The sequence below is a fragment of the Varanus komodoensis genome, unplaced genomic scaffold (assembly GCF_004798865.1).
Source record: "Varanus komodoensis strain SLA01 unplaced genomic scaffold, ASM479886v1 scaffold5, whole genome shotgun sequence".
NCBI lineage: Eukaryota > Metazoa > Chordata > Lepidosauria > Squamata > Varanidae > Varanus > Varanus komodoensis.
This window is the reverse complement of record NW_025336087.1, coordinates 1,689,670-1,714,485: the sequence shown is the minus strand read 5'-3', so window position 1 is coordinate 1,714,485 and position 24,816 is coordinate 1,689,670. Positions and strand designations below refer to the sequence as shown.

The 24,816-nt window shown below is 41.2% G+C and overlaps 1 protein-coding gene across 1 annotated transcript in view; it reads left to right on the top strand.

Annotated features, from left to right (window-relative positions):
* The window catches only part of HCN1 (hyperpolarization activated cyclic nucleotide gated potassium channel 1), a 204,912-nt gene extending 180,409 nt beyond the window's left edge, over positions 1-24,503 (top strand). The window contains exons 7-8 of the mRNA XM_044446426.1: positions 16,700-16,864; positions 20,629-24,503. Coding sequence (XP_044302361.1) covers positions 16,700-16,864; positions 20,629-21,467 — 1,004 coding nt within the window. The 3' untranslated portion in view covers positions 21,468-24,503. The remainder of the gene's footprint in view (positions 1-16,699; positions 16,865-20,628) is intronic.
* Positions 24,504-24,816: the final 313 nt, after the last annotated feature.

Below are 24,816 nucleotides of genomic sequence, written 5' to 3'. Positions count from 1 at the left end.
TCTCCATTCAGCTACAAAGCTTGCTTGGTGATTTTCGACCAGTCATTCTCTCTCATCCTAATCCACCTCACATGTGTGCTGTTGTGAGAATGAGATGGAGTAGAGCCACCTTGCATTCCTCACAAGAGAGAAAAAGACAGGATATTCATGTAAAGTAACAGTAATAATTTGGCATCACCTGTGAACCAAGTTAGCTACTTTTATATTGAGTATTGAGAACTATCCAATTTGAATTTTAATCAAGAATATATTTGCTAAGGCAATGCACAAAAACAATGCTATGGAAAATGAAGAATAATTCAAGCACGTTGTGAAATTAAATACCTTGGCTATAGCATTTGCTAGCTAAATTCTACCCTGCAAAGTCACTGGCATATTCTTATGCATGGATGAATGTTATGTTAGCTGCTCCAAAATACAGGTGCATCCCTGGATACAAAGCTACATCCTAACTGCACACATATTCCCAGTCCAGCAGCAAAGTGCATAGGCATGGGCTTTCTACACCCAAGAACTCCATTGCAGGTTCAAGGTCCAGTATGGTACACACAGGATTCCTTTATCTGTTCAGAACTGTACATGTACATACCAAGATACATGCTTGAATGTTAAAGGGAAAATAGTTTTCTGCACCTTTGAATCTACAACTGAATCCCACCTCCAGAGACATCGTGACTAAATTTCCAGGACTGTATGGACTTCAGTTAAAGCAAACATGGCTTGTTCCCTAATAGTGAGCCATCCTGTAAAAGGAGCAAATCTCCAGGATTGTACATTTCCGTTCATCTTTAAAGATGTGTGCAATAGGTAAAGCCTTTACTGTGTGTCATTTCCTGGGTTAAAACAACCCTTCTCCTATTCAGATTTGCTAATTGAGCAGCAGCTGATGTTTCCAAAGTACAATGCAGGTCTATACAAAGGCGTCCTAATTGCTGTAGACAGAGTGGGATGTATAGAGTTTTCTGACAACAGTTGCTAATTTCTGGTTAGCTTAAAATGGGCACTAATCCATCACAAGGTTTACTGAGTTACATCCAATTACAGGAAACAATGTCTTGGCAAATCTACCAGCTGAAATTTCAGACATGACAGCAACTAGTTTGGTATTAATGAGTTTTCTTAAATCCCATGAAGCACTGGAAAACTATATTAAAGTCCTCGTGCTGGAAGTTTAAAACAACAAGCTTAATTAATGTAGGAAAATAGAAAAGGCCATTCTAGCTCAGATCAGCTGTGTGTCTGATATCATCAGGATCGCAGTGGGATTTGGCTCCCATGGTGAGAAGCTTTTCTTTCTCCAAATAGATGTCAGTTATACCTGGAAAATTATAGTTCCTCCTACTTCTGGCTAACTCTTCTTTTACAGTCACTGCAGCAAGCCATGGGAGAGGAAAGAGATAAGCAAAAGGATAAATGGATGGAATTAAAGAAGGAATTTGGAGGCATGTACATTGGTAGCAAGGGAGAAAAACTCCATCTGAGATTAAAATCTGAGCTATAGAAGAACTTCTCAGGGCACGGTCACTTCACATTTGAGGTGACCACTGTGATCCACCATGGTTTGTATGTCAAAACTTGTGACTTTGCTGGTAATTTCAGAAAATTGTTTGTGGATCAGCTTTAGATTAATTATCTTTAGACTTATAGGGCTGCAGTTGTGGTATTATGATAAGAAAGAATTACATTAGTCCAGAAATGGGAAATACAGAACCTACAGGTCCCCATGTATCTACAAATCTTTCTTCTTGTGTTCTGTTCCATCAAGCTGTCTCCAACTTATAGCAACCCTATTAATGAAAACCCTCCAAAATGTTCCATCCAGGTAAATTCTAGGCTGCATCTTCCTTTATGGTACCATTGCCCCTCATATCTGGCCGTCTCTTTCGTCTTCTACTTTCCCTAGCATGATTGTCAGAGTTTTGCCTTCCCAAGATGCATTTGAAGTATGACAGCCTTGGTTTTGTCATTTTTGCTTCTAGGCAGAGCTCTGGCTTGATTTGATCCAGGACCCGCTTGTTTGTCATTCTGTCAGCCCAGGTTATTTGAAAGGCTCTCCTCCAACTCCATGTTTCGAAGGGCTCAGCTTTTTTCCTATCAGCTTTCTTCACCATCCAGCTTTCACACCCAAACACAGTGACTGGGAATAGTGTGAATGATCTTAGCCTTCATCACTATTTGGCACTGACTAATGTGCCAAAGCCCTCCAGATATTTTTTTTAAGCAAAGCACATGTTCTTACTGGCAGCCCTACCTGGAGATGTGGCAGATCAAATGTGCATACAAACCATGTGCTCTGCCTCTGATCTACAGTCTTTCCTTGGATGTTCTATGCAAACTACAGCTTTTAGGGCCACATCCTGAACAGATGTTCTATTTAGGCAATGTGAGCATCATATGGTAATCTTTGCTTTGGCTATTTCCAGCTTCATAACTACCTCAGAACTGAATGGCTGACAATGGCAGAGTGGAGGATCTACATCCCACATTGACCAATAACCAAAGCTCTCTGGGAGCTTTACAGACTGGAATGGATATGGAATCTACACAAGGGAAGCTATTGCATGACTTCCCTACTACTTTTGTACAATTTCTTCTACATTTTGATCAATGGGAGGTTAAAAAAGAAAGAAAAGAGGTGTGACTTTTGAATTATCCTTTTTAACATCTATCCTCTGGCTTAATAGACATGATAGTGGATTTCTGTTAATGCCCTTTCTTCTTTACCTCTTCATGCACAGATAGATCACTGAAAAGGTTGCTTGCTAATTTTAAACAAGCATGGCCTGTGAATTTCCCCCCCTTTTCCTTTCATTTAATTTGAGGGGATGGCTGTTTAATTCAGCCTTACCTCTGAATTACTTTCCCACAACCGCTTTGGGATGATACTGTTGGCTTGGGTCCATTTTCAAGAAGACTTTGTCCCCAGTCACTTTCTACTGGGGGTAGGTAAATGGATTCTTTGGCTCTTTAAGCTTTCGTCTATACTTGTTGAAGTTCTGTGATGTGTTGAATTTCTGCTCCTTGTTCAGTTGCTGAAGACAGTTCCTTAAATTAGCATTAGCAGGGTAAGAGAGCAATCCCATGCTCTCTGAATAGTCTCTCCCCTTGTATTCCCCTTCCCTCAATTGCTACATAGTTCTTAAATCTGCAAGTTCCAAAATACAAAATTTCAGAGCCTTGTACTCTCCATGTGGGGAAACTTCCCCACCCCTTCCAATTGCAATCCCATTTCTGATCAATTTCATCACTGGTAACTTTTTTGCAAAGAGACTGTTCTCTATTATTATTATTATTATTATTATTATTATTATTATTATTATTATTATGTCCTATACGTTTGTGCAAATAGGGTCTATATCCTTTATTTGTTGTCTTTCTTTAATTTTGTGCAAGTGTGCTCATTTGCAGGATTACAGTTTACATTCTAAGTGTTGGCATGACACTTAGAATGCACTCCAGTACATTGATATGCCCTTTGGATGTCTAGAAATGCCACTTGTCCAATTCCCCATCTCATATTTCCTCCTCTGCTTCAGTGCTTTCCTTGACAGTGAGCTCAGAGACTGAATGAGTCAGGAGCTTTTTCCGTGGGTGTAATTACTGCAGGAGTAGGTGGAGCTAATTTCTGCTTTGCCAATTTGACAATGAATGGAGTGTATGAATAAAAAATGCCTTGCTGCAATTCTGCACATGTGCACACTTGCACTGGACTGCAAGAAGAAGAGGAAAATTAAAGCATGAATCAATCTGTGCAAGTGGGACTGAAAAATACATTTTAAAAGGGGCCGTGAAGGCACTAAGGACATTGCCAAGTGTTGATGCAGTCTTAGTAAACGAGCAGATGCTGAGACTAGAGGAGGATGGTGATTAGCCGTGGTCCTGCTGAGATTGTGAGGCAGATGACTCTGTCACCATTTTAAACAACCCAAACGGAGGCAGGTGTGCCAGGTTAAAATGTCAGAACAAGCCACTGTGAAAACAAGCCACCCTGAACAACCCTACTGAGAGCCAGTGTGGTGTAGTGGTTAAGAGCATGGGACTGGGACTCAGAGGATCTGGGTTCTAGTCCCCGCTCAGCCATGGAGCCAACTGGGTGACTTTGGGCCAGTCACAGACTCTCAGCCCAGCCTACCTCACAGGGTTGTTGTTGTGGGGATAAGATGGAGGAGGAGAGATGATGAAAGCTGTTTTGAGCCCTTTCTAGGAAAAAGGCAGGTTATAAATTGCTATATACACACACACACTTAAAGACATTGGTTTTCAGGAAACCTTGCTTTCAACATACAACCCATGATGGAAAAGTCATGTTGAGGTCAGACATGCTAAACCACACTCATAGTGACAAGCCAGCATGGCTTAATGTGATGTGTGAACCAGATCGCTGTATTCAAAGTACCTAAAGTACTCTAAAGTGCTTTTTTAAAAAGAGAGAGAGAGAGAGAGAGAATATTTATTTATTTATTTATTTATTTATTTATTTGGGATATTTCTAGCCCGTCCAATCACTCTGCATCTCTGGATAGCTCACAACAGAATCAATAAATACAATAATATAAATTTAAATATTATAAATACCCCATACAATAATAAAACTAAATCACCCATGTCTGAAATAAAAATGATTAAAATCTATTAAACATTAAAATATTGGGTGAATAAAAAGGACTTGACCTGGCGCCGAAAAGCATATAATGACGGCATCATGCAGACCTCTCTAGGGAGCGCATTCCATAGCTGGGGTGCCACCACAGAGAAAGCCTTCCTCCGGCTATTCTGTCTCCTTCTTCTTCAAGGAGGGTTCCCGGAGGAGGGCCTCTGCTGCAGATCTCAAGGGGCGGGAGGGCATGTAGGGAAAAAGGCGTTCCTTTAGGTGTCCTGCTCCCAAGCCATTTAGGGCTTTATAGGTCATAACCAACACCTTAAATTGGGCCCAGACTTCAATGGGAAGCCAGTGGAGCTGATGGAGGACCAGAGTTATATGAGAGTAATGACTGGTCCCTGACAGCATCCTCGCAGCTCTATTTTGCACCATTTGAAGTATCCAGTCTGTCTTCAATGGCAGCCCCACATAGAATGCATTACAATAGCCCAACCGGGAGGTTTCCAGTGTGTGTGTCACCGTTGCTAGGCAGTTCTCATCCAGGTACCTCATCCTAATATTTATTTACAATATTTATATACCCTCCTTAATCTATACAGGCTCTCAGGCTGCTTAACGTAAAAACCAAGACGAAAACAGCAATAGAATCTGCAATAGCACTTAAAATACAATATACAGTATTTAAAATATATACTAAAATCATTTTAACCATTAAAATGCTGGGTAAATGAAAAAGGTTTTCGTCTTGCACAGAAATGAATAAACAAGGTAACTTTTTCTCTATTTTATTTATTAGTATTTTATTACAACCCTATTTACAGAGATTCAACTAAATTTTATTGCATCCTCCCTGTCAAGAATCTTTCAAGAGCCAGTGTGATGTCGTGTGTAAGACTGTGGGACTGGGACTAGATTGTGAGTTCTAGTCCTCCCTCAGCCATGGAGCTCACTGGGTGACTTTGCACCAGTCACAGACTTTCAGCCCACCTGCCTCACAAGGTTGTTGTGGGGATAATACTGGGAGGAGGAAGAGAATTATGTAAGCCACCTTGAGTTTGCGGCAGGAAAAAAACATGGAATATATATGAAGGAAACTAAAAAGAGAAGCTAGTATCATGTTCCTTCTCCACTGAAGGAAGAACTTTAAAACTGAAGAGCTTTAAAGGAAGAATTTCCACCAATCCAGCTGAAAAACACTGGCCCAGTTTGCATCTTTTAGTCTGGCCGCCCATGCAGAAATGCAGTCATGGCATCCAGTAGAAGTGAGCGGAGCCAGCTGGAGCCAGGGGTCAGACTAGATGGCCCAGGAGACCCCTTCTGACTCGCTCTGTTTCTCTGTTTTTATGTTAGTGGTTGTAGAAAAAGAGCCAATTTTTACATTATAAGGATTTAGGTCAGAAATAACTACTTTGTTGTGTTTCATTTTAGGCAGTGATGCCATGCTCAGTGGGGTTTGGCTTTTTTGGCTTTTTTTCCCTCATCTGCTTCTGAAAAAACTAATATAGTCCAACACATTTGAGGCTAAGGATACGAATGGGGTAAACTGTTAAAGTGCATGACTGGCAGAAAGACAAACAAGAAGTCCTTGATCAAATCAAGCCAGTGCTTTCCCTAGAAGCAAACATGACAAAACTGAGACTGCCCTACTTTGGGCACATCATGGGAAGGCAAGACTCCCTGGAGAAGACAATTGTGCTCAGGAAAGTGGAAAGCAGAAGCAGAAAAGATGTATTGATTCCATAGGTGTTGAACTTAGAAGAGCTGAGTGAAGCTGTCATAGATAGGGCATTTTGAAGGGCTTTCATTCAGAGGGTTGCCATAAGTCAGAGATGATTTATTGTCCCATAAAAACAAAAAGCACCTCCGGGCAGTGATGCTAGTGCTCAGCTGTTTCTCTACTGTTTAGTTATGATGTTGTGACTCAGAGAAGGATCTGAGTGTTAGCCATGTGTGCTTGCTAAGGTGAATCAGTATGATTAATTAAGAATTCTCTTTTAAAGTAAGAATGCCCATGTTTATTGCCGTGTAGATGCTGGGGGTTGGATCCAGATGAAGGATGAGCAATGTGGATTTTGGAAAAAAGGCATTTCTACTTCGCGTCTCCACACCAGCATTTCCAGTCCCTTGAAGATGCTGTTCAGAGCAGTGAAGGGAACTTACATAATGGAGAAGGCTGTGGTGGTGGTGGGGCTGGGAAGACAGGAAAAATTCCTGAAGGTCAGGAAGGGAGTACCTTAATTAGTGAATCTTCCTGCATCTCTGAAATGACTTTGTGGCAGTCCACAAAGGATTTAAGCCAACAGCCTTGCTAAGTCAGTTTTGTTGGGTGCTAACTAGACAGTAGTGCTAATGTAATTATTTTGCAATTGCTTGCAATATATCATTTCACCACCACCTCTCTTTTTATATTATCAGTGTTGTTTTTAATTTGTTTGAATTGTTTCTGACAGTAGTCCAGATATGCCAGAATGGGGTAGTGCTTTCAATTAGTTTGAGTTCTAAAGGCCAATTATGCAAAACTACATTGTCCCACCCTGTTATCCTAATTTAGAGGAGTAGCTGTCATTGTTTTCTAGATCAAGTACTAGTAAATTATGAACTGGGAACTGGGAAGTATTGCATTACATTATGTATGAGAAAATCCTGTCTAATTAGGTTCTGAGTAGTCTGAAGCCACGACATCATTATGCATGAGATCAGTGAAGAGAGATCGGTGTTGGCTTGCACTTTGTAGTGCAATCTGTCATTCTGTGCTTACTTTGACTATTTATGTATTTCTGTATTTCATGAGGCTGAAAAAATGAATATTACTAGCCATGGAAACATTGACCTGCAGCATTAACTTTAAGCTATAAAATTTTAGCTCTGTGCTTCCATATGGGAAAGCCGGTACACCAGGATATTAATGTTTTTAGATGGGAAAAACCAACACTTGAATCCCTGCCCATCCATGAAGCTTGCTGGGAAACTTTGTAAGGGAAAAATAGTAACTTGATTTGGTTGCTGTTTTGAGCATGTTTCTCCCCTTTTTGCTTTCCAACAGATCAAGGTGCCAGGCTTCTAACTACAGTCTATTATTAAGTTAAATTGGCTAGTTGGAATTGACATTGCAATATAGAGTGAGTAAAATAATGCTGCAGAGTCAGTCAATTTATTGATCCTTCTACAATGTGTAGAGTTAGTGCTGACCCATATCAGAAGTTGATTCCGAACTGAATTTCCTTCTCCATTCACCTCCAATCAAAGCTGGCTGCACCCTCCGGGAGGTTCACCCTGCTTGCGTGTTGATTAGTTGGTCTACTCATTTTAACTGGCAGTAAACCACTTTGCTGATAAATTCACACTCCTCCTGCTCCAACCCACCCTCATTCTACAGTGTCTTCCCCCAGACCAGAGGGGGTCTAGTTCTCACAGCTCACTAGCCTTGGAATTTCAGCCATGAAATCAGATTCAGAATCTGAAATCTCTTCCTTGAAATGCTGTACATTGGGAGAAACAAGGCCCAATCCCAACAGTTGCCACTGTACAATTTTATGGTGAGAATAAGACAAAGATACCTTGTGTGCTGCCCTGAGCCACCAAAACATGGTAAAGACTAGAGATCTGCAGCAGCATTTTGATTTTGGGGCATCAAGTGTGCTCAAGAAGGCTCTGTGACAGGTCTTAGTAACGCTTTCAGAGCATGATAGCCATGGTGCCATGAGTCTGGTGTGACAGGGCCTGTCTGCTCAGACAACTCAGGAAATGGCAGCAGCGGAGCAGCATGAAACAAGCAAAGCATCAGCAAGGCTGACACCCATCACTGCAACATTATTGCTCCTTGTCTTTGCTTGGGCAGAGGGCTTCCCAGTCTCCAGGCTGCTGAGCCTGCTGCTCTCTTTGCCCACGGGGCCCAGATACACTCTCAAAACATTCAGATAAAGGGCATAGCTGGCACTCACACAGCAGGTGGGCAAGCTGCAATACCGAGAAGAAGAAACATGCCCTTGCCCACCCTGTCTCCTGTCTGATGCTTCTTCAGCACAGCACGCTGTACAGCCAGGTGCCTGCTACCAAGGTCCTAGCCTCACCTGCCACCTGTATTTCTCAGAGTCCTTGGTGGGGAAGCACCGAGAGCAGGTCCACTTGGAGCTTTGGTAGATGTGTCAGTATGAAAGCCCACAGCTAGATCTTTTTGCAGGAGGGACTTTCTTCCTCCTGCTCCTTGGGGAGCCTGTGGCCAGGGCAGAAGAGGAGAGGGTGGCCGAAAATGGAAGCAGGATTGCCAGAGCCAAGATGATGCCTGCAGGGCTAGAGCTTTCTGGGCAGGGAGACCCTCTTTGTCTGGCATCCCACAAACCAGACAGTATTATTGCTCAATAGCCTGTAAGAAAGAAGGCTGTCTCTTAAGTATTCTAGATGCAAAGGGGCAATGGCTAACATTTAAAAGCACTGGCCAGGACTCTTCTGAATATGTTCTTCTGGGGATCCGCAAGAGGAGAGATGCCCTTGGAGAGTTCCAAATTGTGTCTGGTTGGCCTCTTTGTAGGAATTGGGATACTGCACTAGAGCAGATGGACTCCTGGCTGACCTCCCAGGCTGCTTCTGACACTCCCTTTCTAATATAAGTGGGCAAAACAAACCTAATTCCTTACGATTCCTGAACTAAGAACTGCAACAGAAGCAGGAGTCTAAAAGTGAATTTCTCAGTGAGAAGGAAATACATATTAAGGAAATGATTGACTGAATCCTTCAACCAGCCATTAATGCAGGGAAAATCTGATTGCCAGAGGTTCTTAAGGCATCTTTATTGTGAAAAAGAAGCCCAGGGAAAAAAATCAATAAAATAGTTTTAGTGTGTCATTAATGAAAATCTGTAATTTCCTTGAGAGAGAGAGATATTAAAGAACCAGCGCCTTATCCAGTGAACCCTTCATTAGGAAGGCAATGCTTGACTCTTCAAAAGTTAGGCCTGGCCAAGTCCTTTTCTTCCCTTGCCTTGTGCAAGCCACCATATGGCCCAGATAAACGGCTTGTCCATTTAGACAGCAACATAATATGCTTGGTACATGATGAAACATCCACTCCCTGCTGAGGAATTAAAGCTGAAGTCAGCTTTCCTCGGCTGGAAGGATATAATTCATTATAGCCCTATAATTTGAATTTCTGCACTAGATGACAGGAGCAGCTTGGCAATGCTTGGATGACGCTGGATTGTTAAAAAATTCATGCAGAATTTTAGATAAATAAAATACAGTAGAGTGTTTTTTCCTGCTACCCATATTACATTATTTCTATTTCTACTTTTCCTCTAAGGAACTCAAGTCAGAGTGGTAAGGCTGAAGTGCTGCCCTCACCCTGCAAACACATTATCCTCACAGCAACCATGTAAGATACGTTAAACTGAAACCAAATAATATGTCCAAGGTCAATGCAGGAGCTTCATAGTTAAGTGGGTGCTTGGACTTTTGCAGTCCTGGTCCGGCCGGTTAACTACATGAGCTCCATCACACTGAACTACAACTTTAGAAGTTATTTTAAATCAGCAACCCCGGAATGTATTTCTGAACTTTGCCAGGAAAAAACGATTGCTTCAGTGTGAAGCTTAGCAAATAGAAGAAGCCTCTTTGAGCTCCAGCAAGCAAATGATTGACACCAGGCAAAGTTTGTGGTTCATTTTGAAATCTTATTATGGGGCAATCTCTGCTATTATTGGAATTTTCCCTCAGAACTTGGCATGCCTTGTCCACAAGCCATCAGTTACAATCAATTGGAAATGGAGACCAGCTATGGACATTATGTTCATTCAACTGGGTGGGAATTGAAATGGGTTTTGAAAAAATATACTAATATACCTGGGAACTGGTATTCTCCAAAGCCTTTTCAGATTATTGTCATGGGCTGATTGCATGCTGGTTTTGTTGATAACTTTTTTCAGTTTTTAATCAGATATTGACATGACATCGCAAGATGACTAATTACATTGGGAGGTGTAATTTTGTGTGGGAAGTTACGCAGCAATAATTGGATCAGCCTCGCATTGTGAGCCTTGCATTGCTGCTACCTTCAAGACAGAGGCGTTCTTTTATTCCAGGCAGGAGCAGCGGTGACAATGAGGGGAAAGGCAGAAGGCTCTGGTGTTTCCTCCTGGTCCAGAAAACTCTGTCAAAATTCATCCAACCATTTCATCAAGTGGCCTCAGTTAAATATCTTTAGGGAGAGTGGCCACCAGCTTAAAGCAATTTTCTCTGCAGGGTGGGAACAGGATATGGCTCAACAGATAGGAAAGCTAGGATCAAGACTGATGTGAGAGGTACTGTATACCTGCAATGAATATCAGTAGTGGAGGTCCAACATTACACAGCTTCCATTGAGACCTTCCTCTCACCCACCCCATCCTAAACTTTACATTTCACACTATCATTTAAATCCTGACTGACAACATGAAGTTTAAATAGTAAACCCATATGCATCACATTTTTAGGGTGATCTAACCATAAAGGTAAACCTTGTCTACGGATCTTTGTTTCATTCTCTATAATATTCACATTCTTTTCAATGGATGCTTTTGCAATTTTCTACATTTTATATTGGCATAACATGAATTGCAAGCATATTTTGTGCACAATCTTCATGGTATACCAGCAATTTCCCCCAATGTATAGCTTCTATTGGCTACTTTCTTGATAACACATTAGTTACTGTTCTAGGGACAGGGAAGCAGAAGAGTAACTTGACTTTCAGAATTGAGGTGTGCAGCATATATTAAGGAGAGAACCCTTTCTTCCTTCACACCCACCTTGAGAAATGTGAAGCGCATTCTTTGCCAGTCCAAGTCCAATGCCCACCACTTCCAATTAAAAGAGCACACTGGTAGGAGGTCTAAAGGTCAGACATCTTCCAGTTTGAGTGGTCATTATAAAGCAGTTGAGCCAAAATCATGTTGGCATTGTCTCCCACTTCCTGTCCATAGCGTCTCCTTCTCAAGCTTTGCCATTTTTCTTCAAACCTTCTCTTCTTTCCTGAGTAAAAATTCTGAAGCAGATAAAAAAGATGTGAAAAAAAATCAGCTGCTCAATGGGGCCAGTAATGGTTAGGTAGGGCCTTTTTTCTCAGCCCCAATAGACTTTACTTGCAATCCTGTGAATTATTATAGGGTTCAGTCCCCTACAAATCAACCCCAGTTGGAATTGTGAGTCTCTTATCCAGACATAGCCCACTCTAGGCTCCTTTCCCTCCCTCTTTTCCCTTCTAGGAAATTAAAGTGGAACTGTAGAAGCGCAGTCCTTTTATTAAAGTTGAACAGATTAGAAAACAATATAAAACAAAGTAGTGTTCTCTTGAAGACGTGAGAGAAGCATCTGCACATGTAAAGAGTTAAATCCCTCCTTCCCTCCCATTCTGAAGAGATATATCAAGATGACTCCTGTTGCTTGAGACTTGGACCATGGGAACACCAGGTACTTTTTAATGGGTCTGTTCACTGTGCCTGTTGATTCCCAAATGGGTCAAGAAAGTCTCTTCCAGTTCCCACTTCACATTGTGAAATGTCTCCCTCCTTTTCCAAGGTGAACTGGTCCTCATGATCCATCTGAGTATCTTCACGAGGTAACCTTGCAACTGCAGAACCATCTGTCCAACTGCCCTCCCCGCCTCCTCCTCAGGATTGGATGACTCTATCTGAGCAGACCGTAATATGCTAGAGTTGGGTTCCCTCCATACATTTGTATGTTTTCAAGTTTCTGTATTTAGGAGGAGTTGGTCCATTTGTAGAAGAACCTGTTGCGCCCTCTGACCTGAAAGCCCCAAATCTGTGCACATATTAATTCTACTTTCCAGTGTCTGTTGCTGCATTGTAAATTATTTTTCTTTTTCTATGTATTATGGCATTCATTGACTTTTTAGAAGTGAAGAGGACAAATCAAGACTTTCCCATTTAACTCAACCTCTAATTATCATTATTTGAAGTTTGAGCCTACAGAAACTAACTGATATGCTTTTGTTATTACCATAGTGATTGGTCTTTACAAAACCAAACAATAAAATAATAAAATAAATAAAATAAAATGCTTACTGTAGCAATTGTTCATAAATACTGTGTAACTGAAAGAACGGTGCAGACATAAACAATATTAGTGCATACTTAACTAAAACTAAGTCACAGTATGAGCTTTTCAGTGCCGGTGAAAAACTTTGCATGAAGGAGACCAGCTAAACAAAGCACATGCACATTGCACCCAGCAAGCATTTCTTCGCCCTTGTATGACCATCCAGTATTTCAGATTAAGTTGTGCAAATGTTCATTTTTTTAAGGCTTCCTTGAACTATATTTCAGTGGTAGCTCACAGAATGCAACTTAGGGGAAGCCCAGAGTTTTTCAACTATGGATCCATGACTTTCCTCGATTTTATATGTTTAACCACACTGAAACTCTCTGCCATTCTACAAAGCTAAAATTTGAGCCAAAACATGACCATTCTTCCTTAATGCACTCTTCAAATCTTCTTGCCCTCTCCCAGCCCAGTATAATTCTTTGTAGGGCCAGAAAGGGGTTGAGGCAAGAGCAAGGCATCTGCATAACTGATGTACAAGATATTTTGCTGCCTAAAACACGGGACATGACAACATCCCCAGTCCATAATCCACATACAGAAGCTGGCTGGAATAATGGTGTTACCTCCCACTATACTTGAGGATGCAGGTTAGTTTAGGAGCTTCAGGAAGGTTTTCTTCCAGAAGGTTCATGAGGATGAGCTAGGAGGTTGCCATCACTGGCTCTCAGAATCCGCCATTCAAAGTGGTCGGCTTATTCTGCCTATTTAAAGGGTTGCCCTTGGGCATATACCAGCTCCATGGACTGAACACAGGCTTATGATAAGATTCTGACTCAGCTTTCGCTTGGGCAGTTTCGCTCAGGGATTGCACAGTTCTCTGGTTCCTAAGGAGTTTTGCTGAATGATGTTTTTGGACCGGCTCTGTACAACTCCATTCCCTGGCACTTTAAAAAAAAAATCAGCCTGAAGGACTTTTGCACACTTTCTCCAAGTGTTCAGGACCTAGATGAAAGATTGATGAAGTTTGACAAACTGAACACATGCCAGAACTGAAAGCACACCAAAAATAGAGATGCCTTCTAAGAATAGCAAAATTGAAAATAAAATGTACATGGCAGTTTTGACTGGGCTTTTAAGCCTAGTTAATCCTTTAGTTGGACCAAGTAAAGAAAAATGCTTTAAGAATGGCATCAAACTCATTAAATGGTATGAAAAATAGTTACATAATCCAACTCTGCATGGCTATAGAAAACCCAAGATAACCTAGTTCTTGAATTTCACAGTTGTTGCTGTGGCTGATCTGTTCTAGTCATCCTCCTAGGCCACTCATTTGGCATAAGATAACCTTATCCTTGTGTGTCTAAATGGGATTTGTGTTCAATTCTGCAGTAGCTGAAAAAGCAAATGATGTGCAATTGTAAGGCATATTTCACAAACCAGCCTCACATCAAGGGTGGACTGTTGCAAATTTCATTTTCAATGAAGCATAATAAACCTGTCTTACATAAAAATCAGGTGTGCTTCCATATGGCACAAGTCATTTGCAAACATCTGGCCTAATAGAAAATCTCCTGCCAAAGGAAATAAGTATTTTAATGCATGGTATTGAAGAATGCAAAGATGATGATAAAAGTGTGTGGTATGTAAGGGCAGAGGGTGAGAAAATAATTAATGCCACTGATCAGCCCATTTTGGCATTTGGGTTGGGTAATTCTGCTGGCATGGAAAATGTAAAGCAAAAAGCAACATAAAATTGGCCTAACTAGTTAATGATTAGTAGATAAAAATAAACTGAAATGAAGGCAGCTCAGAGGAAGTAAATAATATAAAACAGAAACAAGATTTATTGTTTACACAGCACTTTTTAAGCCATCGGTGCTTTAAATAAATTCAAGTGTTCTAGTGAAAATGACATTAAAGTGTTGCTTTGATAAGAGAAAATGGCAGAAATTAACATCAGTTTTAATACAGATAAATCCCATAAAATATTTAGTTTAAACTTCATATTTTAAGCTGCTAAAGCCTCCAGAATCCATGCTCAGAATCCATGTATGTAATGAATTAGTGCTTCGCAGTATCCACCTCGTTGTGAAAGGATGGAGATATTTTCCCCTTTACTTCCTTTCTTTCCAGAGAAAAAGTTCCAGTGATGAGTTCTGTAGTAAGAGAGAGATTCGGATTCATGCCTAATTGGGTTTTTAAATCTTGCTCTGTCTTTTACTTAGCTGTCAAAGAAGATTGATGATAACTCCATCACAATTAAATCTCTTCTACATGACTTCTGAATTTTCCACTAGGATTTATAAATGAGGCATATCAGATTCTGCCTCTAGATAGTTCAGTGGATGATCACTTTAAATACCCAGTGCATGGAGATGGCCTGATGCACTGGACGGGCATTCTGCGAGAGGACTAAGGCTGTCCCAACACAGACATGATGCTGTGCTCAGCTAGCAGCAAATGGGCTGCACCACCACAGATTCCAAAATGCTCGTGTTTTACTACAAACCAGGGCCAGCACCAGGGTCCACATTGCTGGGCACATGCCAAGGTGCACTACCAATCACTGAACACCGCAGCTCTGTTTGCCTTTCTCACTGTTGTCATGGCTTCTTCTTTTGTCCCTTCTAACCAAGTGAATATAAAAAGGAGCAAGGGAGCAGTGAAGTTGACCGTGCTCTGACCCATTATGTGGCTGTGTGGACTGAGCCCATAAGGAGATAGCAAGTCAATGGGCAGAGGTGACAACAACAAAGAAGCTTGGGACCCTCTGATGGAGGAGTTGTGCTGACCCCCCCCCCCCAAAATGGGGACCAGCACTGTTTCCAAGAGACGGCCCCATGGTATATCCGAAAATGCCTCTGGCACACATCAGTCACAATACTGACAACACATCCAAGATGAACCAGTTCCTGAAGACACCATTCTTCATGCAGCCGCAGCTAAAGGACCAGCTGATGCCACGAACCGATCTGTGCCCAGCCTGTTGCTACACACACAATCAGACGTCCCCCATTTCCATGCCACGATAGTTGGGACACAAGCAAGGAGAACTCAGTGGCTTTCAAGAGAAGAATCTGAATCCCGCTTGGACACAGTGTCTACATATGTCCAAGAGAGTCCTTGTTAGTCAGTTGCATTGCTGTCTGTGTTAGGGCAACCAGCATTGGCACCCTCTGCAAATTAAGAATGGAAGGTACAATAGCAAGTTGCAATGCAAGCAACATGGGGAGTGCAATGGGGCTAGTTTCTGCTAACACCAACACAGCTGGTGATCACTAGGTTTGAAGTCACTAGGACATTTCTTTAATGAAATCAGAAAGAAGCTGCAGGTATGCCTCGTTTTATTGCACTTTGCAGCTATTGCGCTTCCCAGATGCAACCCTGTGTCGAGCACATGTCTATCAGCACAATTTTCCCAACAGGGATCACTCAGTTCATGACTCTGTCTCACAGTTTAGTTATGTAATTCTCACAATTCTGTACTGTATTTCAAACTTTTCATTGTACAATATATTTCTTATAGTTCTCTGTGATATTTGATGTTACAGTGATCTTTGTCGTTGTTCTGGGTTGTTTCGATTGCTGTACTGACTGGCCCTTCCTCCATGTCTCTCCCTCACCTTGGGCCTCCCTATTCCCTGAGGCCAGTTACTGTAATAGCCCTACAATGGCCTCTGAGTGTTCAAGTGAGAGGAAGCTAGAAATAAGTTTTGTGAGGAAGGCATGTTGAACACCAAGACAGACAAGAGCTAAACCTCTTGCACCAAACAGTCAGCCAACAGTAGAACTGTAACTATACGTGACCCAAGTTATTGCTATATTCAACTCATTGTGCTGGTCTGGAACGGAACCTGCAGTAGTTTCCAGGTATGCATCCTGTATATCAATAAGAAAGTAAGTTATTTCCTTGCCTAGAGAGAGGCATGGTGTCCTCAAAATTTCAAGAGATGTTTTGGCTACATTTTAATAATTATCATCATATTACCATCTCACTTTTCAGTTGCTGCCATTAACTGTGTGTTCTGTCTCCTTTTTCTGTCCTTTGATCTTTCCTTTACCGCAGAGATCTGCCTTTTGACCAAAGGCCGCCGCACTGCCAGTGTAAGAGCTGACACGTACTGCAGGCTGTATTCGCTCTCTGTGGACAACTTCAATGAAGTTCTGGAGGAGTACCCCATGATGAGGAGAGCATTTGAAACAGTAGCCATTGACAGGCTGGACAGGATAGGTGTGTGTCCGTTTCCATCTTCTTAACCAGACACAAATCTGTTCCTCTTTTGGGTCTAGAAAATCTCAAATACTGTCTTCTGTTGTTTGATAATAACTTCTTATAACCAATTAATATAAATCCATATACATTTATAGCAAACTGGGCGGCAAATGTATATAAGCAGAAAGAGGGGGGACTTAAAAAGATCCTCGAGCACATATTGATTGCCACACCTTGGAACCGAAGCTCATAGGGTGGCATGGATTGTTAATTGCTTTGGCATTGTCTAGTTTGCATTACTTAGCCAGCATGGACAAGATCCTGTGTTGCACTCACATGTTTCCCTGTGTAAAACAGGCAGCTGCAGCAGTGTTTACCTGGAACATCTGCATGGCCCTTCTCCAGTGATATATATGATGTTTCACATCGCTTTGCCCTTTGCACGGCAAACCTGAGAGAGAGGAAGGGTGGTGCTTTTGCCCAGTGTGCTTCTGGTAGCATGCAGAAGCGCCTGCCTGCATCTGCGTCAGATTTTGCTGAAGTTCTAAACATCTTGCAAGAGACAATGCATGTTGATAAAACACAGCATGGCTGCAGTCCTATGCAGAATTAGCTGGTACGGACTTCCCAGTAGACATGGATAACATAACAATGCAGGATGATTCAAAGTGGCATGCAGTGTGAAGAGCTTCCTGAAGCAGTCAGAGTTGCATCTGACTGTGTCCTTCCATGCCAAAGGAGGCTTTTTGATCCATCAGAGCCTTCTATGAATGGAAGAGGGAGGGCAATGATTTCATACAAATGCCCCCTCACTTCTGCAACCCCAGGTGCTATCAGCATGTGATCTGGTGACTCCTACCCATTGAAGCTTTTATTCTGAGCTTTATAGGAAACATCCATGGTACTCCATGGTGGGGAACCTATTTTGGGGGTGGAGTTCAGCACCATGAATAGCTCCTATACATTTCCGAATGAAACCTACAACAGATAAGGAGATGCACAGACATCAGAGTATGGATCCTGCCCTGGTCATCACAGCTGGGTTTCTAAAGCTCCCCTTGCCTTCAGGAACAGATTCATAGGGGGCTGCAGTGGGAGATGGAAATGTAAAAAATAACTTTTCCACTTCCATTCATGGAAACTTTTCCTGGATCAAACAGCTTTCTATCAGTGAAAGGACGTGTTTTTTCCCCACAGTGCAGCAGTGGAGGCTAGGAGCTTCAAAAAGGAATGCAAGTAAGGGCTGTGGTAGTTGAGGGACCATCTTTTCCTATATGAACCTGTCCAAAATTGCATCCACAGTGACCAGTAAGAGGACCTTTTTAGTGATGGAATGTCATTTCTGAATGCTCTTTCTCAGCAGGTCAGAGAAGCACAAACCTGTTTATCATTCATGAGACAAATTAAATGAACATGCTGACCAAACCATATGATGGTTTATTTGTTTGTTTAATTACAGTGTTATCTTTCTGCTGCTTGTTTTAGGTTTAATTCCACCCTCTAAGCTGTCTTTCTTTTTCTGTTACTTCATTGAGTTTTAGACAATCATTATTATTTTTTCAGTGCCTTTTAGTAATGCAGTGTTCCTTTCCTTCGTATGTTGCTTTGAATGTTTTAATGGAAAGGGGGCTTATAAATGTTTTAAATTAACAGCTACATGCACTACTAGGCAGTCCAAATCAAAAATTAAACTTATGCAACTCTAAAAACGAATAACCCAGAGACCACTATTTCATTCCATTAGATGGCATTGTTTATTTGTGAATAAGAGATATGTTTCTCTAAAGAACAAAGGGTAAGTGCAGTTTCAGTAATCTAAATGGTCTAAGAAAGCTTGTTTGTGTCCCCTGAAAATCTAAGATTAGATCACATGATTACTATTGTTTATTAGTCACATATGGAGGTTGTCAGCATCATTCTCAAGAACAGCCAGTACTGCACAGAATGTAGTGGCTTCATTTTGGATGAAAGCAGTGGGATGCAGACAGTTGGCCAGGCCACATGGAGAGCTGGCTCAGGCTCTGGGGAAGACCCTTCCCACCAAACTGTCTTGATTTCCTCAGTTAAGGTGCATGCACCCCCCTTTTCACCTGCAGTTCATTGGCAGTACCATTCCATCAAAAATCAGTTCTGTTTATTCAAATGCTTGATTACTCAAAGGGTTTGCAATTGCCAGAAACTTGTACGAATATATGAAATCAGGCTCTGCAGATATGATTGCAGTTGTAAGGGAAATATTTGTTACAAGAAAGATGCATTATTACTGAAGTCAATAAAATTACTTGAAGGGCAGTTGACTATATATATTCTCTATTCTGTAAGGGTTATACATTGTGCTAAGTTTAGATGCAATGACCATTGTTACACAAGCAGGTACTACATAATATGCACTGGGTTCATATTAGTTCACAGACATTTGGAAAGATTATGCCTCTCAATCTGCTGGTCACTGCTTACCGATGTTTAATAATTAGTTCCGGCAAATGTGTTAAACAAGCACATGTATTTATAACTTACATAACATGTTTAGCATTTGGGAAATTAGGACAGCTTGACAAGGAGAGAGCTGAACTCTTTAGCACTTAAAATCAAGTTGCTCCACTTCCTTTCCTTTCTACAGTTTTTTACTATCGTTATTGGATGATAAAGTATATTTGCATATTAAGAGCAATTGAAATCAACCATAAAAGCATAGTGCCTAAGTACTTTGGTTTTCATTATCAGTAACAAGCAACATGCCAGGACAGAGTGTTTGTGGCACTGTGGGTCAGAGAGTGTTTCTTGCACTTTTTCCTGTGCAAAGTGCAACACCCCAGATCGAGTGTGTTCTGTGCAAAAAGAGATGTTGCACACAGGAAAGGGCAAGACCACCCAGCAAGAGAGATGGAAGCAAGTTTTGTTTTCATGGCAGCTACATTATCACTGAGCCCACAGGGCTTCCCCCATAATCATTAAAGGGGGCTGGATAGCATTATTCTTACAACAGCTATTAGAAACTATGGGTTACAGAGACTCTGCTGAAGGGGCCAATATGCCACTAGAGTAGTTGGAGGTTTCCTAGAGATACCTAGTTGGGCACCTGGAACTAGCTGGTCACTAGCTTAGTCTTGTCCAGCAGGGCATCTTGTTTCATACACAGGAAGTGAAGGGACATCATTTCTTTAAGTGAAAAACAGTAAACAGAGGCTTACCTCACCACTGTGATAGAGGCTAAACCTAGTCTATAATGATTCCAGTCACTGATAACCATGGCTACCCCTGTTTCCATGTCTTCACCTAATCCCATCCATGGTTTATATTTCTTGTTCACATTTCAATATTTATTTATTTAGTTTAATTTTTCTATATTGCCCCATTCCCATTGGCTCTGGGCAGTTTACAAGTGATTACAACTATGCTACAGCCTAGAGCAGTGGTTTCCAAACTCTTTTGGGCTACCACCTCCTTTACTCTTGGGCGACAACCTTAATGCTCCCTCACCTCTTTCTTGTGTTAGGTCTATTGCTCCAGTGCAAATTTAAAACAACCAATCAGTGTGCCCCTGGATCTTTCCACCACCCCCAGCGGAATGGTACTGCCCATTTTGAGAATCACTGGCCTAGAGAATGTGGATTGAATGTGACTGATGCATGTCTTTGCTTTATTAGCCATTGCCTTAAAATCTTTGTGTGTGTGTGTGTGTGTGTGTGTGTGTGTGTGTGTGTGTATCAGAGAGAGAGAGAGAGTTCAACCAGCATGACAAAGCCTTGCATGCTAAGTTATGTCCATTTCACTTCCCAAAGGAAAAAAGAATTCTCTTCTGCTCCAGAAGTTCCAAAAAGATCTCAATACTGGAGTTTTCAACAACCAGGAGAGCGAAATTTTGAAACAGATAGTGAAACACGACCGAGAGATGGTGCAGACTGTTGCAGTGGCCAATTTGCAACAAACGCCAGCACTTAACTCGAGCCCATCGACAGCAGTCTCTCTGACACAGATCAGGACGCAGTCCCCGCCTGTGTATCCTGCAACCAGCCTCTCCCACGGGAGCCTGAATTCTCCAACACCAAGCACACAGACCCCTCAGCAAGCCGCCGTTTTCTCGCCCTGCTCCTACTCTTCTGCAGTCTGTACCCCACCAGTCCAAAGCCCTCTTGCTGGCCGAACTTTTCAGTACGCAACCCCCACTGCCTCCCAGTTGTCGCTGCTGCAGCAGCAACAAGCAGTCCAGTCCCAACAGCCTCAGCAGATGCCTAGTGCAGCATCACAAAAGAGTGATGTCCACAAGAGCACGCAAGCTCTTCACAACGCGAGCCTGACGAGAGATGTGAGGCCGCTCTCCGCCTCACAGCCTTCCTTGCCCCACGAAGTTTCTGCCATGATCTCAAGACCTCATCCGACGGTGGGAGAATCTTTAGCTTCCATCCCACAGCCAGTGTCCAGTTTCCAAAGCACAGGCATCCAGCCTGGGGGCAAAGGGACGGTGCCGCAAAGGGTTGCCCTTTTCCGCCAGATGTCTTCAGGAGCTATTCCGCCCACGCGAGGGACCACGCCATCCACAGCCACGTTACAAAGGGATTCTTCCACAGTCTTAAGCACTGAACTAGAAGGAGATAAACCACGGTTTGCTTCAAACTTATGATTCAGGCAGACTATTAATAAAGTGGAAGCATGGATGAAAACTGAGATTATTCCCAGGAAACTGCTTCAACCTAATTTTGGATAGATTCCAGCTGTTCCCTATGAAAAAGAAAAACTGTAGACAAATGTACCCTTGAAAATTGAATGTACAATATACAGACAGACAGAAAGACAGAAGAAAAAAGAGAAATCTAAACGGCCTCTCATGCCTTCCAAATCTAAAATCATTGGTTGTACTATTATTTATTTTTAGGCTGGTTAAAATATTGAAGAAATTCCTGTTCTGATCCTATGGTAAAATAAACAAACACATAAATCAAATGACAGTATTATTGATTCCAGGAGCTAAGCCACAAAACAATGGTGAGGACAACAAAATCCGCAGAACATCCCTTAGCGTGGAAGTAGCACTTGTGAAACCATAGTTTTTAACTTTTCTCAGTCAAAGATATTTCAGACATAGTTCCCACTTTAGAGGTCCAGATTACTTTTTGGTGCTTTTACATTCAGGTTTAGATTGAAGGATGAACACAGTCTTTGCTGTCTGCAGAAGGTAATCTAGCAGCCCTGCTTTTTCTGAATGAAATCTAACCTCAGAATAACTCTCCTCTTTCAGAAAGCTGGATGGACTTCTGTCTTCATATTGGGGGAAAAATTAGTAGAGACTCATTAATCCTGCTGTAAATAACTTTTTAGACCCAAAAATAATAATAAAAATAGCTCCTGTGTGGTGTACCATTGCAAAGTATTGGTTTAGAAATTTAGTTTCAGCTCTTCATGCCAAAATGTAACATTTAAAAATTTTACAAAATGTAAAATGCAACACAATTGTAATGCAATGGCTTACAGTGCTACAATGCTACTTTCACATGCAGTGTTTTTATGCAAATTTGTATGCTTGATCCTGCTCTCTGTACTACACCAGTGCAATCATCATTTTCTTCTTTGCCCTGGATAGTTTCTGAAAATATTCCATGCATGCCTGGAATTTATTTAATTTGCAAGAAATAAACCTAAAGGTGAACAACAAAAACACCCTGTACACCAAGATAACTAATAGATTCAGTCAGCAGAGTTTTTTGAGGGGGAGGACCAAATGTACCCTTCTTACATTCAGAAAGTGATGAATGTGAATTGATGGCTTTTGCATTTCGTCTCCTACGGTGCTGACTTTGAATCTGTAGTTAAAGACTGCACATGATTTTATTTTAATTTATTAAATGGGTTATTTTGTCAATCATTGCTTCGGTTAGGCTTTCAGGCATATTCTCTGTCCTCACAGTAGTTTCATAGTTGACTGTGGTGATATTTTTAAAAAGAAATAAGTATACTATAGCATCCTATTTGTTTGGGAATGCACGACTTGATCATTGTATACTATAATAATTTGGACAGCATATTCTACTACAGCATCAAACATAGAAATGAGGTTAATTTCTTCTTCTTCTTCCTCTTCATGTCTGTTCAAAAGAGAGACCATAATAGAATGCAGGGTTAAGGTATAAAGTTGTGTAAATGTTTTCTGTTATTTGCTCCCATCTTCTTGTTAGCATACACCTTTGGGTGCTTCCAGGTGGAGGATTTTCCAAATGTCAGGTGTGCTGATTCAAACTTCTTTCGTACTTTTAATACCATGCTACCAATGTTAGCCACATGAATGGATGTGCTCTTAGCATGGAATCAGGATTGGAATACTTCCTCATCCAGCCAGCCCTCAAACATGCAAGTGGAATTTGCAGACATCCTGGGGAGCAACACTCTATGTAAAGTGGTTCCCATGTAGTTGTGGATAATTTAAAAAGCTGGTCATGGAGTTTTTGGTCACCTGCAAGCCATGTCCTGATCATGCTGAACATCTCTAATCTAGATGATGGTCAAGTGGAAGCTACAAGCATCTGCATCTCTAGCAGAATCTGATGGAGCAACTGTTATATGTAAATCTCATTGCAGCTTATTCCTCTTTCTTGGGTAGTCTTTCTAATTTTACAAAGCAAAATCAGACATGGAGGAACTTGTATGTTGCCTCCCTACAAAGGAGGTCCCTTAGTACATTCTCAGTGCCTGGGGAGAGTCACAGTCAAACTGTCCATGTCACTACGGAATAACCTTCCGAACTATTATGCATACTTCAGCCCCTTCGATCCCAGTCCGCTCCTTGTATGTCTGTTTCAATCCAATTAGAAATAGGTAGCCCTTGACAAAACAATGTGCCCATTAATATTGATATCATTGAGCAGTGGGAAGATCAAAGTGGCATCATTATGTGCTGTGATGTTCCCATATACACCTGCAAGTTTAGTTTGTCCAGATTAGAATCACAATGCACCAGGCACAACTCCTGTGAAAACGGGATCCAATTCAATGGGACCCATGTTGGAGAGGCCCTCAGTGAATTGTGTTCAAAGTGTCCGGTCTCAGAAGTGTACGGAGCCTTTTTTCTCTGCAGGTACCTCAATATCTCCAAGGCAGCAACTGTGGAATAGTGGCTTGAGGACTGCTGCCCAAGCGTCATGCTGCCAGTTATGCCTTTTCCTCCAATTGTAGTTTGAATGCCTACATGAATTAACCACACTTAAAGTTTTGTGTGATTTCCACTTCCCAACAGAATCAAGCTAACAATATAATTTATTCCGTGAATACGCTGCTGATGGTTAAATGGGAGTGGTCATGAATCACATACAAGGAATGTAATGTTTGAAGTATTATGGGTAAGCTGCAAGACCATTTATTTTTTGGTACGATAGAACCCTGACTTTATTTTAATACTGATGATAAATTTTATCCAATTTATGATAAACATATTCTGGTCCTTAAAACTTTTCAAGGTTTACATTTGATAGGAGCATAATGGAGTTGGTAGCAAACTATTTTTATACATATGTTTATTTTATTTTAAGTATTCTGAATAAGCATTAACATACATGGTCTTTCAGTGAAACCATAAAAAATTTTTAATGACTTTGTATTAGAGTGGATAAAATCTAAGGTTTGTAAGTTAATTAAAACTGGTACAGGGTATACAACTATATACATATATATGTATGTATGAATGTGTGTGTATATATATATATATATGTATATATATATATAGGTAATCAAACAAATGACTCTCATTTGTGTATCATAAAGAATATCCATTGCTATTTTGCGAACTGAATTATTTTCTTTAAATGTAAGGCGAGAAATATGGCAACTCCCATCTGTATAGGATCGCATGTATTTATGACACTGGATCATGTTGCTGCTGAAAAGGCAAATCGTGAAACTGGTCCTTACAATGCCTGGTGATCAGGGATGAGTTAACTTTTTTTCTGTTGTCCTTGCTCAAAGCCATAAGTATATATATATAC